This window comes from Dermochelys coriacea, chromosome 1, assembly GCF_009764565.3.
Source record: "Dermochelys coriacea isolate rDerCor1 chromosome 1, rDerCor1.pri.v4, whole genome shotgun sequence".
NCBI classification, from domain to species: domain Eukaryota; kingdom Metazoa; phylum Chordata; order Testudines; family Dermochelyidae; genus Dermochelys; species Dermochelys coriacea.
This window is the reverse complement of record NC_050068.2, coordinates 227,953,244-227,966,938: the sequence shown is the minus strand read 5'-3', so window position 1 is coordinate 227,966,938 and position 13,695 is coordinate 227,953,244. Positions and strand designations below refer to the sequence as shown.

At 38.2% G+C, this 13,695-nt stretch overlaps 1 protein-coding gene across 9 annotated transcripts in view; it reads right to left on the bottom strand.

The window, feature by feature from the left end:
- Nucleotides 1–374: 374 nt before the first annotated feature.
- Nucleotides 375–13,695, bottom strand: part of PHF21B (PHD finger protein 21B) — a 165,949-nt gene continuing 152,628 nt past the window's right edge. For 5 of the 9 annotated variants that reach the window (XM_043515460.1, XM_043515424.1, XM_043515435.1 and 2 more), the window contains 7 exons: nucleotides 12,565–12,619; nucleotides 9,722–9,744; nucleotides 8,720–8,761; nucleotides 8,158–8,316; nucleotides 6,347–6,422; nucleotides 4,846–4,949; nucleotides 375–2,609 (listed from right to left, as the gene is read on the bottom strand). In XM_043515460.1, the coding sequence (XP_043371395.1) occupies nucleotides 2,385–2,609; nucleotides 4,846–4,949; nucleotides 6,347–6,422; nucleotides 8,158–8,316; nucleotides 8,720–8,761; nucleotides 9,722–9,744; nucleotides 12,565–12,619 (684 nt within the window). In that variant the 3' untranslated portion in view covers nucleotides 375–2,384. The other 4 variants (XM_043515426.1, XM_043515431.1, XM_043515443.1 and 1 more) reach the window with 3 other exon arrangements.

Here is a 13,695-nt window from a genome sequence, read left to right as displayed (position 1 = left end):
GAAGAGGTTAAAGACTAGTGAAAGTGAACCAAGGTGTGAATGAGGCTCAGTACCACAAAGGATGGTGAAGAAAAGCAGAAACAAGAGTGTAGGTAGTGGAAGGGAAAAATGATTACATAGATTGTAAACTCTCTGCAGGGAGTGGGACTGTCTGTTTTTATTAGGCACTATACCTAGCAGAATGGGGTCCTAATCTGTAAGTGGGGTATCTGTTCATTACTGCAATACATATAATTTGTAAGGGGATGGAGGAGATTACATTAAAGTTTGTGGGTTTCCCTTGATCTCTGGGGGTGTTTGGTCTGAGAAGGGACTGAAGGATTGAAGCAGGTTGTATTTCTGAAAGAATGAATATCACACCATCCACACCACTATTAAATTGTCAGTCAAGTTTAATGCATCATAAAGAAGTAAAACTACATTGGCATATTTAAGACAAACACTTTTTTTCTATGCACACTATCCACTGGACAGTCCCCTTTTCAAAATAACTACTTTTAACAGTCCAAGATACGTCTTCAGAAATTCTTCACATGTTCAACCTTCCATATTTTCCTTTTTTAAATTTGTCTGAGAAGAAAAAAAAACATTAAACCTGAAAACACTTACATTGCAAGCCACATTAGAATGCATAATTGGCATACAATAATCAATGTATAACAATTGTGTTTTACTTAGTTCACTTTGTTCATCAATAAAAGAATATAAAAAATCTTGTTCAACTGAGTGTTAAGTGTATTAAAATAGATTTGTATAGTACTGCACAGTTTCTCCCGGAGTTGTGAAAATGGTTGAAGGGGACCATGTGCTGCCTAGTGATGGGCAACTGAAAAGGCCAGTCCCTCATTTAAAAAAAAGTGACATTCGGCACCATGTCATATGCTGATGTGAGAGACTAGCTGTGTGGTTCCTTGCTTTTGTTTTGTTTCATACCTGTTGTGCTAAGTAACTAAAGGATTGGAGAATGGAATCAGTGGTTATTTGAAACGCTGCATTGTTAGAGGAAAAGGGGTTGCCCATCACTAACTTCCGAGGTAGGCCTCAGGATTACAGGATAGGCCTGTGGCCTACGAAGGCGCCAGACTGACCCTTGTAGTATCAGGAAGACTCGCTAGTGAAACAAGCAGGAGCTCTAAGATTTTCTCAGACTAATACTAAACATTTTCAAATGTGTTACAAACCAACAAAATTTAAAAGGAATTAAGTTTCCAAAACCCCAGCAAACCCTTAATTTTCCCAGTCCACCCTTCCCCCAAAATTCTTGCTATTATCCAATATGACAAACAACCCCTTGAGGCAGTTTTTTTTTTCCTGTACCATTTTTGCAGATATTCCTGCAAACAAACAAACAAAAACCCCACCAGCTTTTTTCCATGTTACCTATTTTTACAATAAAAACGCAGTACAAAAATGTAAAATTATTTTTGGCATATTATCTGTACTGGCAATAAAAGGAAAACAATCTTTATTTACTTTTATTTAAAAAAAAAAAAAAGAAAACGGTTCAAAACATAACCAAAAAAATAAAACCAAACTGAACCCAACTTGCCAAAGCTATCCACTATATGGTTTATGCTAAATCTGCACAAAAACTCCATGAGAAAAATACATCAATAGCAAAATAAGTAAAAAGGACCTGCAAAAAAGTAAGGAATTTTACAGTCATACCTCTTTAAATACTTCAGAACGCATATACAGAAGCATCAGCATGAAAATACTTCAATATTTTACTAGAAACGCTAACTTCATACAGTTTTTTAATTTAAATATCTGCAATTCAGCTATAATACTGAAAAAAATGATCTTTTTGTTTTAAAGGCTCTGTGAGCGTCCGTGATATCATTCTTGTCAAACAGCCCATCTTCAGTTCACCTGAATCAGTGAGGCAGACCTTGTTCACTTTGCTAAGAATCCATGTCAAGTCCTAAGTAGTTCCAGCTCTTTTTATATTACCAGTTTCCTCCCACAAACAGCTTTAAGCCCAGCTACCTCCCTACTAGTTTACTAACTCTTTGAATTTAGAATTTTTCCCTTTAAAGCAAACTTGTAAAATTGTCTGCCCTCCAAAAAGGATACTTCACTTTCTATCAGCCACTCTATTTCTTTTCCTTCTTATTCATAAATACATTAAGGCCAACATAACAAAACAAATCTCATAAGCACTGAAGGTCTTGGCAAATACAAAACTGCAGCAAAATCTGCTCTGGGGGAAGTTGCTGCCAGAGTGACCTACAAACTGGACTGATTGGCTTAAGTTCTACATGTGTAAAAAAATGAGATTGTTTTTTGTTTCCTTCATTTCCCGTTGTTTCAGTTTCATCTCTCCTTTGCACGTGTATAAAGTTTTTTGTTTTTTTTTTTTCCATTTTCCCCAGACAGCTCTGTCAGTTGTTGCCCTGTGCTTGCTGCAAGGCTTTGTGCTTGGCAGCAGAGGCAGATGAGGGTTTGATCCAGGGGACAGTTAGCAGGGAGGAGGTGGTGGTTGTCGTCATGGTAACCTGAATCATCTGCTCATTTTGTATCAGTCTAATGAGAGTTTTGAGACGTTCCAGCGATGACTGAGTCCCTTTCTGCTGGGCCAACAGGCTGTTTTTTAGCTCTAAGCATTTCTGTCGGAGAGAGAGAGATGGGGAGAGGGAAGGAGAGACTGAGAATACATTCAAATTGGCATCAAACATCTCCCCAAACATGATTTACATGTCTGGAGAACATGTCCATCTCAAACAAATTACATTCTCCTTTGCAGACAGCAGAAACACAAGTATAACTAATGAAGGAATGCTAAGTGATGCACTGTATTCACCAATATTCATCTAAGATCAAGTATATACTGAGGGCACTTTTGACCATATCCTGTTGAAAGACAGGAAGAATACATGATCATGTGATCACGGTCTACAGATTTTGTTAGCATGGATTTACAATGGCCACATTACTCAAAAGTGGCAAAGCCACCAACAACACTGTAAGTCTTCCCAAATGACTTCAGTAAAACCTTCAGGTCAAACTACACTCTGATGTATGTGGCACATATTTCACAGTCCATTTTAGGGAGATTAAATAAAGTGGTGTTTGTTTTAAATCCGTTTACTTAAATCCAGGCAATTTAGTAACAAGAATGCCGGTGATAACTTCTAAAGACAACCTCAAATATTTTTCAGGTATAAAATGTTAGTTGAAGGGCCACTATTTAATGTTCTACCATGGCTAGAAACAGAAGTCTTATCCTACTGGGAAGGGTATTTCTGACTTTTAATGGATGAAAGCTCCTGTTTCTCTCTCCAGTAGGTCATGAGACCCAAACCAGTTACTGGTCCAGGTCTGCATATTTTCTCTCATGGGCCTTGGTCCAGAATAGTTTTAGGGGAGAACATTCTGCCGTTCTCGGGAAACACTTGACTTTTTTTTTTTTTTAATTATTATTAAAGGTAGCTGTTCAGAGGTTTGGGATTTTGGAATAAGCCCTGGGGGAGATGAATTAGAGGGCATGTGAAGTAGTCCAAGATGAATAATAAATACATGGGTCTGCAATTTATAACAATATCACTGTCACATGTGGTGTGTATGGGGTTTTCCACTTAATTCAATTGGTAATTTACTTTTTAAATTAATCTACACCTCAGGAACCAAACATTTTTGATTGGATAAATATTATCATTGGCCAAAATTGCCATTTAGGAGAGAATGCTTCCCACTCAAAGGGCCTAATTCTGCTTCTGCACCACTCCCATTGACTTCAATAGCAGTTATTTTTATTCATACATACACACACGATAGTTTGGGCTAGCTTCAACTCTCTTTCATTCTGAAATCTCTAATCCCACTCCATTGTTCTAACCACTAGAGAACACTCCACCCTACAGAAACCTCTCTCTGTGCATGTTAGTTTGCATTAGTGCTGATGGTGGTTACGCACAGTTAAAGGGTGTACTTCCCACTGTGATGTCTTTTAATAAGTTATTACTTTTCCTTCCACTCTGTTTTAAACGTGATAAAATATTTAACATACCTCTCCTGGATAACTGCAATGATAGAACAAGTACTGACCAGTTACTGTTGCAGCTGCCACTTTAATTTTCCAGGATAGAGAAGATTTAAAATATGTCTTTACACCATATTACAAACAACCAAGCAGATTCTTATTATTAGTAGCGCTATAGTTTGGGGGCAGGGTTGTGGTCAGATAGCCATGCCTCAGGTAAATCCTGATGCCCACAGCAGCTAGGAATTTGGGTTCTGAATTCAGGCTAACACTCTCTAGAGTGGCAGGGACTGGTAGAAGTAGTGTATACGCATACCTGGAATCAGGGAATGCTTGGGTGACCCTCTCTAGCAACACTTGGTTCTAGTTCCTGTAGGAGATGCCGAGAACACTGCTGTGATACTAGACCTTCTGAGAGTGGTGATGATGGTCATATCTGCCTTACCTCATTCTTTTGGACGGATACGCAGGCTCTTGGCACTGAAGCAGCTGGTCACGCACAGATCTTTCTTGTGAAAGTTGGGAAGTGCTATACTGTAGTTATACAGCTCTGACTTGTGTATAGAGTGGGACAGAGGATATGTTTAATTTTGTATTCTCATTTGAGTGGAGAAGTGCTCCAATAACAGATCTGCCACTGCCTCCTTCTGCTCCTCAACCTGCCAGTGTATCTTGCTCACCTCCACCCCCCCACCACAAAGAGACACCATATATGTTTCTTTGTAAAGAAACTATTCACACTTGAACATGCATAGTTTGTGAGCATAACTCATTTCCCAGCCATCAAATCTCAGTTTTTCAAGCATAAGCGCTTTATAACCAATTCTGTAGGAGACAGTATGCCCCACAGTCTGGAGTCTTACTTTAACCGCATTGTTGAGAAGTCTCTCTTTCTCTTCCAACTGTCTATGTTCGCTCTTCAGCTCGCTGCCTTTCTTTAATAATTTTCTCTTCTCTTCTTCTTTGACTGTAGAACAATAAAGTTTAGAATATAAATGTTAAGATACAGACTGAAAAAATGGTGTGCACTGACTCATGAGAATAGGATTAAGTGTTCTAGATGGAGCACTGCATAGGTCTACCCAGTCCCATCTCAAAATGCATAGCCAGAGAAACTGAGTTTCCATAAGACACACATAAGTAATTATATAAGGAGTTATGTCCATAAGACACATTAAATAGTTGCACATAAGACAACTCTCTATCACTTTTGAAAGGGTTCAAGCAGAGGACAGACATTATTCCACAACACACCTTTGAGGTGGATATAGAATCCCTATTTTATAGATAGGGAAACTAAGGCAAAGAGATTAAATTACCTGCTCAGGGCTACACAAATTCATTTAAGGATATTTCCTCTCACAAATGCTAGGTACACAATTTCAGACAGTCATGTCTTTATTAAATCAAAACCAATACTTGTTAAAGCAAAGGCACTAGTTCTTATCAAAGACTATGTTCATGTTTCATGTTTTCAGTCATAAAAATTTTTTACACTGGCCTTGTACTTTAAAGTGTAATTAGAATTAGAGCTTGTCTTAAAATGTTTGCAAACAGTAAATTTGCCAAAAAGTGCATTTTGGGAGGGCACCAAATACTTGTGAATTGGGGTCAAATTTAGTGAACAGTTTTGGCCGAAAAAAGGAAAACACAAATTTAGAAAATGGCTAAAAGGTTGTTTTGAAAAAAATCAAAACTGTTTCAAGACAAAGTACTGAATGGAAATGACCAGTTTCTAAATGAAATGTCAAATCAAAACATTTGATGTTTTTGAATAGACATTAAAAAGGTTTTATTATTAATTGTTCATTCAACTTTAGAATTTTTCTCCAGTTTGAAAAGAATGTATGTTTTTGTCTCTTCCAAAGTTTTTCTTTTCTTTCAAAGTTTTTAAAAGAACAAATTAATCTTCAATCCATGACTGAACATTGAAAACTTCAGCTGAAAGGTGAATGTTACAGAAAATTATGTGTGTGAGAACAGGAGGCTGGGATGAAAAGCATTTAGTAATACTGGCGGGCACTACAACTGATCTTATGGAGCTTTAGCTCTTCCACGCATCTTGCTAACATGAATTTATGCCCTCTGAGTTAGATAGTCACTCCCATTTCAAAGGTTTCAGAGTAGCAGCCATGTTAGTCTGTGTTCACAAAAAGAAAAGGAGTATTTGTGGCATGTTAGAGACTAACAAATTTATTTGAGCATAAGCTTTCGTGAGCTACAAGAGCTGTAGCTCATGAAAGCTTATGCTCAAATAAATTTGTTAGTCTCTAAGGTGCCACAAGTCCTCCTTTTCTTTTTCCCATTTTAAAGGTGAAACTGGGGACTAGAGAGCCTCTTATCAGGAATCATGCCATTCTGTACCTGTTTTATGAGTAACATAGGAATGAACAATAGCCAGAGTTCCAGTCCATGGCACATTTTCATCTTTCTTTAATACCTATAAATCCAGGGAGCAACAAAAATTAGTAATCCACCGAGAGAGAGAGAGAGAGAGACACACACACACACACACACACACACACACTTAACGTCTTCCCACTCACCCCACAAAAAAAACTTTACTATTACAAAGAATGATATAATTGGAATTATAAGTTGTAAACTGAAATGCAGTGGAAGAATTCTGTAACTTTTATTTTATTTCACTATAAACAGTGTCACTACATAATTGCTAGGATGGGGTTTTCAAATCTCACACTTGATCACCACCACAGAGGACCAAAAGGAATTATTCTCCAGCCTCTTTCATACAGGCTTACACAATTTCCAGGACTGTTAGAGGTATTTTGCCTACCTATTAGATAGAATACTGGAGATAGAATACTGGACTTGATGCATCATCATTCTGATCTAAGATGGCCAATTGTATTGGGTATGAGAAAGAGAAGATAGGTTGGTTCCACTGAATGTAAATATAGACCAGCAATTCTCTTTGACATTTCCAAAGAAACTAATAGTAATTTTTCCTAGGGGCTAGAGCAGAGAATTCTAAGGAACAAAAATTAAGCCCGCTCGTTCTGAAATTTAGCAACATTATTTTATAGTTCTTACAAACCTGGTGCTAATCATTTGGCTTGTCTGAACACTGTTAGAATTGCATTTATAAAATGATTATCAATAGCTGCATATGATAAAACTTATAAAGAAGATGGCGTACTCTCCTTGCAACCTTCAGATCCTCTGGTGCATTGTCTGTGCATGACACTGTCTCCTCCATCTGCAAGAACTACATTACTTGCTTTGCAGTTGTACGTACAGGTGGTTTTTATTGTAGAGAAGAAAAACGTAAAGGAAATGAACAGCCATTTTTAATCTTTCAGCGTAAATCTTGAGGGATGCAATACCATGAAATCAGGAGGGGAAAAATGTAAGGTAAGGTATGAGACCAGTACTGTGAAACTACCAGGCAACAAAAGCAGCAAATTACCGAAGAAACTTCAATGCAGTAGAATTTCAGCATTACGGACACCTGGGGAATGGAGGTTGTGTCTGTAACTCTGAAATGTTTGTAACTCTGAACAAAGTGCAGTTCAGGGTCCAGATCCAGTAGCTGACACTTCAGGCCACTCAGCTCCGGCAGCTTCCTTTCTGAGTTGGACTGTGTTTGCAAGCTTGTCCCCCTCCCGGAAGAGAGCAAGAGAGAGAGCAAGAGAACGTGTCCCCCTCCCGGCTGGGAAACGGGGGTGGGTAAAAACAGCGTGTCCCCCTCCTGCTGGGGGGGGAGAGAGGGAAGGGGTGAAAGTGGCATAGACCCCAGCACTGCTCCTGCTCTGTTGGCTCTGGCTGCCCTAGGCTAACAGCCCCAGCTTCTTCACCTCCTAGCTGTAAGTGGCTGCCCAGCATGGGGGGGGGGGGGGGTGAGGTGGGAACAGGCATCCCAGCCAGCCTACTTTTAAGATGCAAAACAGGCACAGTAGATTATTGACTTTTTTTTTTAGTCTCCGCTGCTGCCTGATTGGTTACTTCCAGTTTCACATGGTGCCTGGTTGACTGGTCAGTCCTTGACTCTAGTGTTTGTATCTTTGAGGTTCTACTGTATTACTTTTGATAATCTTGTCTCCTTAGCTAGTATTGTAGGCTGAAACAGCCTCTAGAATTATGATGTACAAACTCACTCTCCCCTTTTTTCTTTTCTTGGAATGACTGCAATACACATGCCTCAACTCACTTACCTTTTGTTGGCACTTTGGGCAGGCCCAAACCCCTTTGGGGACAGTTTTAAGAGGAGGGTCCAAGCAATTGAGGTGATACGCTCTTGGACATGTGCCACATGGTTGCAAGTTAATGCCACGCTTACATGCTGTACAGTGTTCATCATGGCGGATTTCATTCTGAAAGAGAAGAAAAGGGTAGGTTGGGTCAAGTCAACTCTTAACATAACTTTCCATGAGCAGCACTTGGAGTCACTACTTCACCAGACAGACCGTTCAAACACAGTATCTCATTTTCAAAAGCTTCCTCGCTGCTGTAGAAGGAAGACAAACAATTTTGTACTCATCAGCAACAAACGAGCAAAATCCAGTGAGTTGCAACAAACAGAAAAAATGTGAAATAATCAAACAATCACACAGACAGCAATCAAACACAGATATGAATCAACTAATGTTTCCAGCCTGTAATGTTATAATTATTCCTCTCTGTTTCTGGGAGTGTGTCACTGTCACTTCCAACACACATATATCACCAGGTGCAGTTCTATTTTGATGAGTGGGCCAGTGTCAATATGTGGCTCACTTGTCCTTCAAGTCCACAGTAAAAGCAAGCAAGCAAAAGTTTCTGGGGAAAAAAAAACACAGTTCCAAGTCTTATGCACACTGCCTTGAAGAGCAGCTAGGGAAACAAGCATGAATACAACTTTCTCCCACATGCCCCCTCACAAATTTCCTATAGAGGGCCCCCATCCCTCTCTTCTCTATTTTGTTAATTATTGTTTTCTGATTTAAACCAACCACACAGATCCACTATGAAAACCTTTCTCAAACAAGACTGATTAGTACTTTATCTGTAGTTCATTTTATATATTGCTAAATCTCATTAACAAAGTTACAATGCCATGTAGTAAATTGCTATGCTAATCTGGTGGCACTGTCAATTACTCTTCATATAATTAACTACATTTTAATAAAAGAGAGACTGATTTTGGAGCTCTCATGGTTTGTGAATCATTACATAAAAACCTCAATTTTCCTACTAGTTTTCCAGGGGGAAAAATGATTTATTGAAATAAATTTATTCTATAATCATGTTTTCATCTTTCAGAATATCATTTTTACAAAGTTTCATGTCAGCTTTATCCAGCATCAGATCCTAAACTCAAAATTACTCTTGTCCAAAATGCCTCTCCAAAAATGTCAATATTAGAAAGCACTATTAAAAATTTCTAGATTTTAATCTTAACAGAGAGAGAGATCTATTCAAGTAGAACAGTAAATATTTTTCTTAGATGTTTATTAATACCACAAACCTAAACCACATTTTCTCAATCAATGGATTCTACAAAGTATTACATTAAAACCTGTGAACACAAAAGCACACAAGTTCAACTTGTTCTGAAATTCTGCTTTAATGGCTCAAAAATTTAGGTAAACTGGAGAGATTCCAGAAATTCTGGAAAAAAAAGGGAAAGGAAACATTGCAATTTTGTACCCTGGCAGAGACTACAATAATTAACAGCAAGCACTGTATTACATGATGATGAGACAGACAGTGGTAATATACAAATCTTGCTAAACATACCTTCCAACATGGATCCTCATTTGCTAGCACATGAAAGAAGGGCAGAGAACAAGTTAGTGGACAACACATCAGTGCAATGAATTTTAGTCAAGCCATGACACAAATGATGAAAGAAGGGAGGGTTTTAGCCAGTTATTTTAACATCTACATGAGAGAGTGACACTTGAAATAACACCAATGAATATTTTAGTATTCAGAGCTGCATGTTATTTAGGTTTCAGGATTCGGGCATCAAACTCTAAATGCTGAAGATGTTAAAAAATTTCATAGTATCAAAAGGTTGAGGTCTGTCCTAAACTTCCGATGGATAGGAACTGTCCATGCTTAACTAGATAGGAAAATTTCTTCTTTAAAGGTTTGACTCTTCCAAAGCGGAACACTCTGGCCCCCAACCAGCAGAGCACTTAAGCAGGTGCTTATCTTTTCAGTACAGGTGTAGTCCCATTGACTTACAGTTAAGCATGTGTTTAAATGCTTTTCTGACTCATGGCTAGAGTGCTCAACACCTTGCAGGATTGGGCATTATATTATCATCAACCCTTCAACATCAGAATCGCTCATGTCAAAAAAATGTGTCATGTTTTGGGCTATCGCCCAAGCCTGATGGAAAGAGTAGTTAGAGGTGGTTGAAAAATACACTGAATTTTTCAAGAAATTGTTTGGTAAAATTCATTCTTTAATGGTTTTTTTCACAACAGCAAGTCTGTAATTTCCATTGCTGTGTCACAAAACACTTGGGCACAATGTCTCCCTGAAAAGTCCTAGAATCTCTCTCCTGTGCTCCTGTAAGTCAGCTGATGGAGTAGTCTTTCTTTGGGTTAGGGAGATGGAAGTGATGTGGAAACTTCTTTCTTGTGCTCCTTTTCTGATCACACATTATCTGGTGTGTGTTTACATACATATGGCAGACAGAATTTGATCCACATGTCCAAAGCACCACTTGTATTCATACTCACACACACTGAGAACAGTGAAACTATGATTATTCATATGAACGGGGCACATGAAAGCTATTCAGATAAACAGAGGCGTGGATAATTGGGGAGTTGCGATGCACGTCAGGGACATGACCTCATTTCAGCTAAGAGATTTTTCCCAATAAACAAAATCTGAGTAACTGACACTTCACCGAGAATATCACAAGCACCATTCTCTCCTACGTTTTTTGTAAAGGAAGAGCTGTTTCCTGCACACTGTGTTTTCTTTAACAAATATACAATGCTTTTCAAAAATAAATAAATCCTTTTTGGTTCGCATTTGTCAATAAAGTTGGTCTACTCTAAGTGTCCACTTTTTCCTCTTCTACCTGCTGGAATGATCTAAACTGAGAATTATTTTTAAAGGGAGGTTGGTATAATAAGCAAGTTGGTGAGCTATGCAATGGAGACAATTAGATTAGAGTGTAAATTCTTTGGGACAGGGACTGTCTTGTTTTTTTGTGTTTGTACAATACCTAGCACAATGGGGTCCATCACTGGGGCTCCTAGATGATACCACAATACAAATATATAACAACTAAAGCTGTGAGCTATGTAATTAAGACAGACAATGGAGAAATTGTTCAGCACTGCAACAGGGATTTTAGATATTAGGAAGAATAGTTATAGGGCTTACTAAAATAACTAACAATTAAGGTAAAACAGTGTCATATCCCAAGCAGCTTTGTGATAGTCATGCCACTGAAGCTTTGTCACCTGTCTAAAAACACAGACACACAGAGGAAACAACGAGATTTACTGAGGGTCTGAGAGTAACCTAGCTAATGTTGTTCTCTCTAGGCATGTGTTTACAGGTAAACACAGGCATCAGTATTAAGTTGTATAAGAAGAGTAAGGAAAATGGGATATCAGCAACATAGGAAGAAAAGACCAAAGCAGGTCACAACTTTGCATCTGTATTAAAATGGCACTTTTAATTGCACCTTAATATTTAAAAATACTTTTATTGTAGAAAAAGGATAAAGGTCCCTGTCCTTTCCTACCTCTAAAGTACTATCGTGTATAAACAGTAGAATCTAAGTTGTAGCAGCTGCATCAGGGGAAAGAAATATTCAGATCTCTTTACAGTCTTCCTCTCCTCTTCTGCAATGTATTCAAGCCCCTCATCCTCAGTTCTACACAGCACTGTCCCCCCTACAATGCAATTTTTATTTCCTTTTATGTTCTGTTTAATCCTTTCTCCTCAACTTTCCCTCTTTCTTCCCTTTTTTCCACTCTTGGTTCTGTGCCTTTTCTCATGCTGCCCCTTATGCCTGCCACTTATTCCTTCTTCCCATGAGCCACTACTTTTCTTCTCCAAATTTAGTTCAGTGTTGCCAATTTGTTTTTATCGTGAAATCTTACAAAAATTTGGTGTTTTCCTTAAAGGCTCAGCTCCTGCAGTCAGTAAGTACATGAGAATTTCACTTTTTCTTTGAAAACTATGTTTCTAGCTCTCATAGTTACAGAGTACAGTTGGAAAATGTGAACGCTAAAAGCTGAAAACCAGAAGATAAATTAAAAGACCCCCTAATTTATTTTTTTAGTCTAATCCCATGGTTTTTGAACATTTGGAATTGCAATACTGCCTCCTTAACATCTACTTTTTCTCTACAACACTAGAAACCTAATCTTTCCACAGATTTCCCAGGGCTTTGGGGATCATGCTATATATCCTTATGACTCCTTAACATTATCTTTTGTTTTGCAGTATAACCATCTATTTTCATTGCACAGTCCAAGGGGCAGGGGTCTTGTATAGCTCTGCATCCTATGGTACTCTAGAAGTAATTAATAACAAATACAACTAATACATATTTAATACCACATCATAACAACAATGTATTCATTTAAAAAAATACTTACCTCTCGCTGAAAGGAACAAGGGGTTATTCAAATAATTTGATGCAAGGCGTTTCCGCTGCAAAGGGAGAGAAAAGAAACCATACTGTCATCTCAAGAGCTCTGGCTCTCTTATACTTTTCTACCATCAGTCTCGAAGGAATTTCCTTCATGCATAATCAGTACTCAAAAAGCTAATTCTGTGACTCAGAGTATAGTCTGCTTAAGGCTTCTCAGATGGTCAACTAAGCCATATACAACTGCATTATTCATCTTCTAGCAAGGTTTTTATAGACCACTTTATTAGATTTTATTAACAAGCGGTAAATGCAAATTACCAACATTATTGATTGAGCTTCAGGAGTGGTTCCTGGGGTCTGTAAACAGTACTAAAAAACCTGACACCCAAACAACATTTATCATAAACAAATACATACTAAATTGTTGCTGTGAGACAACACTTTTATTAGTGTCGATAGAATTGGTGATGAACTTTCCACAGGAGGGGGAAAGAAGTCACCACTTTGTGTGACAATTATCTGCATGTGATACACGTACATTTTGATTGCAAGCTGTATGCAAAGGCCTTGGGAAAATATTTCCCCCAAACATTAATGTGCACTACCTTTAGGTGTCAGTGGTCATTTCAGTCTGAAAAAATTTCAAACCTATGGACACCTGCTTACTAGGTACTTGACTGAGACAACCAAACAACATTCCAACCAGTTACCAGATGGTAACAGCTATGGGTCACTAGAAACCTGGGTTTGTAATCTAAAGAATAAAGGTCTCCATCCACAGTAATTGCTTTCCTGAGCCATCTAGTTCCTGTGCCGTGACCTTATAAAGAGTGCTGTACTCCTCCAATATATGTTGTTGAACCTACTTTCAGGAAAATCGGAGTTTTCTTTCTAACAAATGATTTATTCAGTGGTTAGTAAACTGCTCTCTAGTGTCATGCTCTTCAGAATACATGAATGACTGGATGGCTAATGAATTTTCAGTTGACATCTGTTCCTTCAGAAAACATTCAGCCTGAAACATAGCCTTCCTTCTGTTTTAAAATATATACTACCCAGGGTGGAAGAATGGAATAATTTCTTAACAGCATAAAACCCCCAAACATGCTTCTGGGCAGAGATTTAGCTGCAGAAA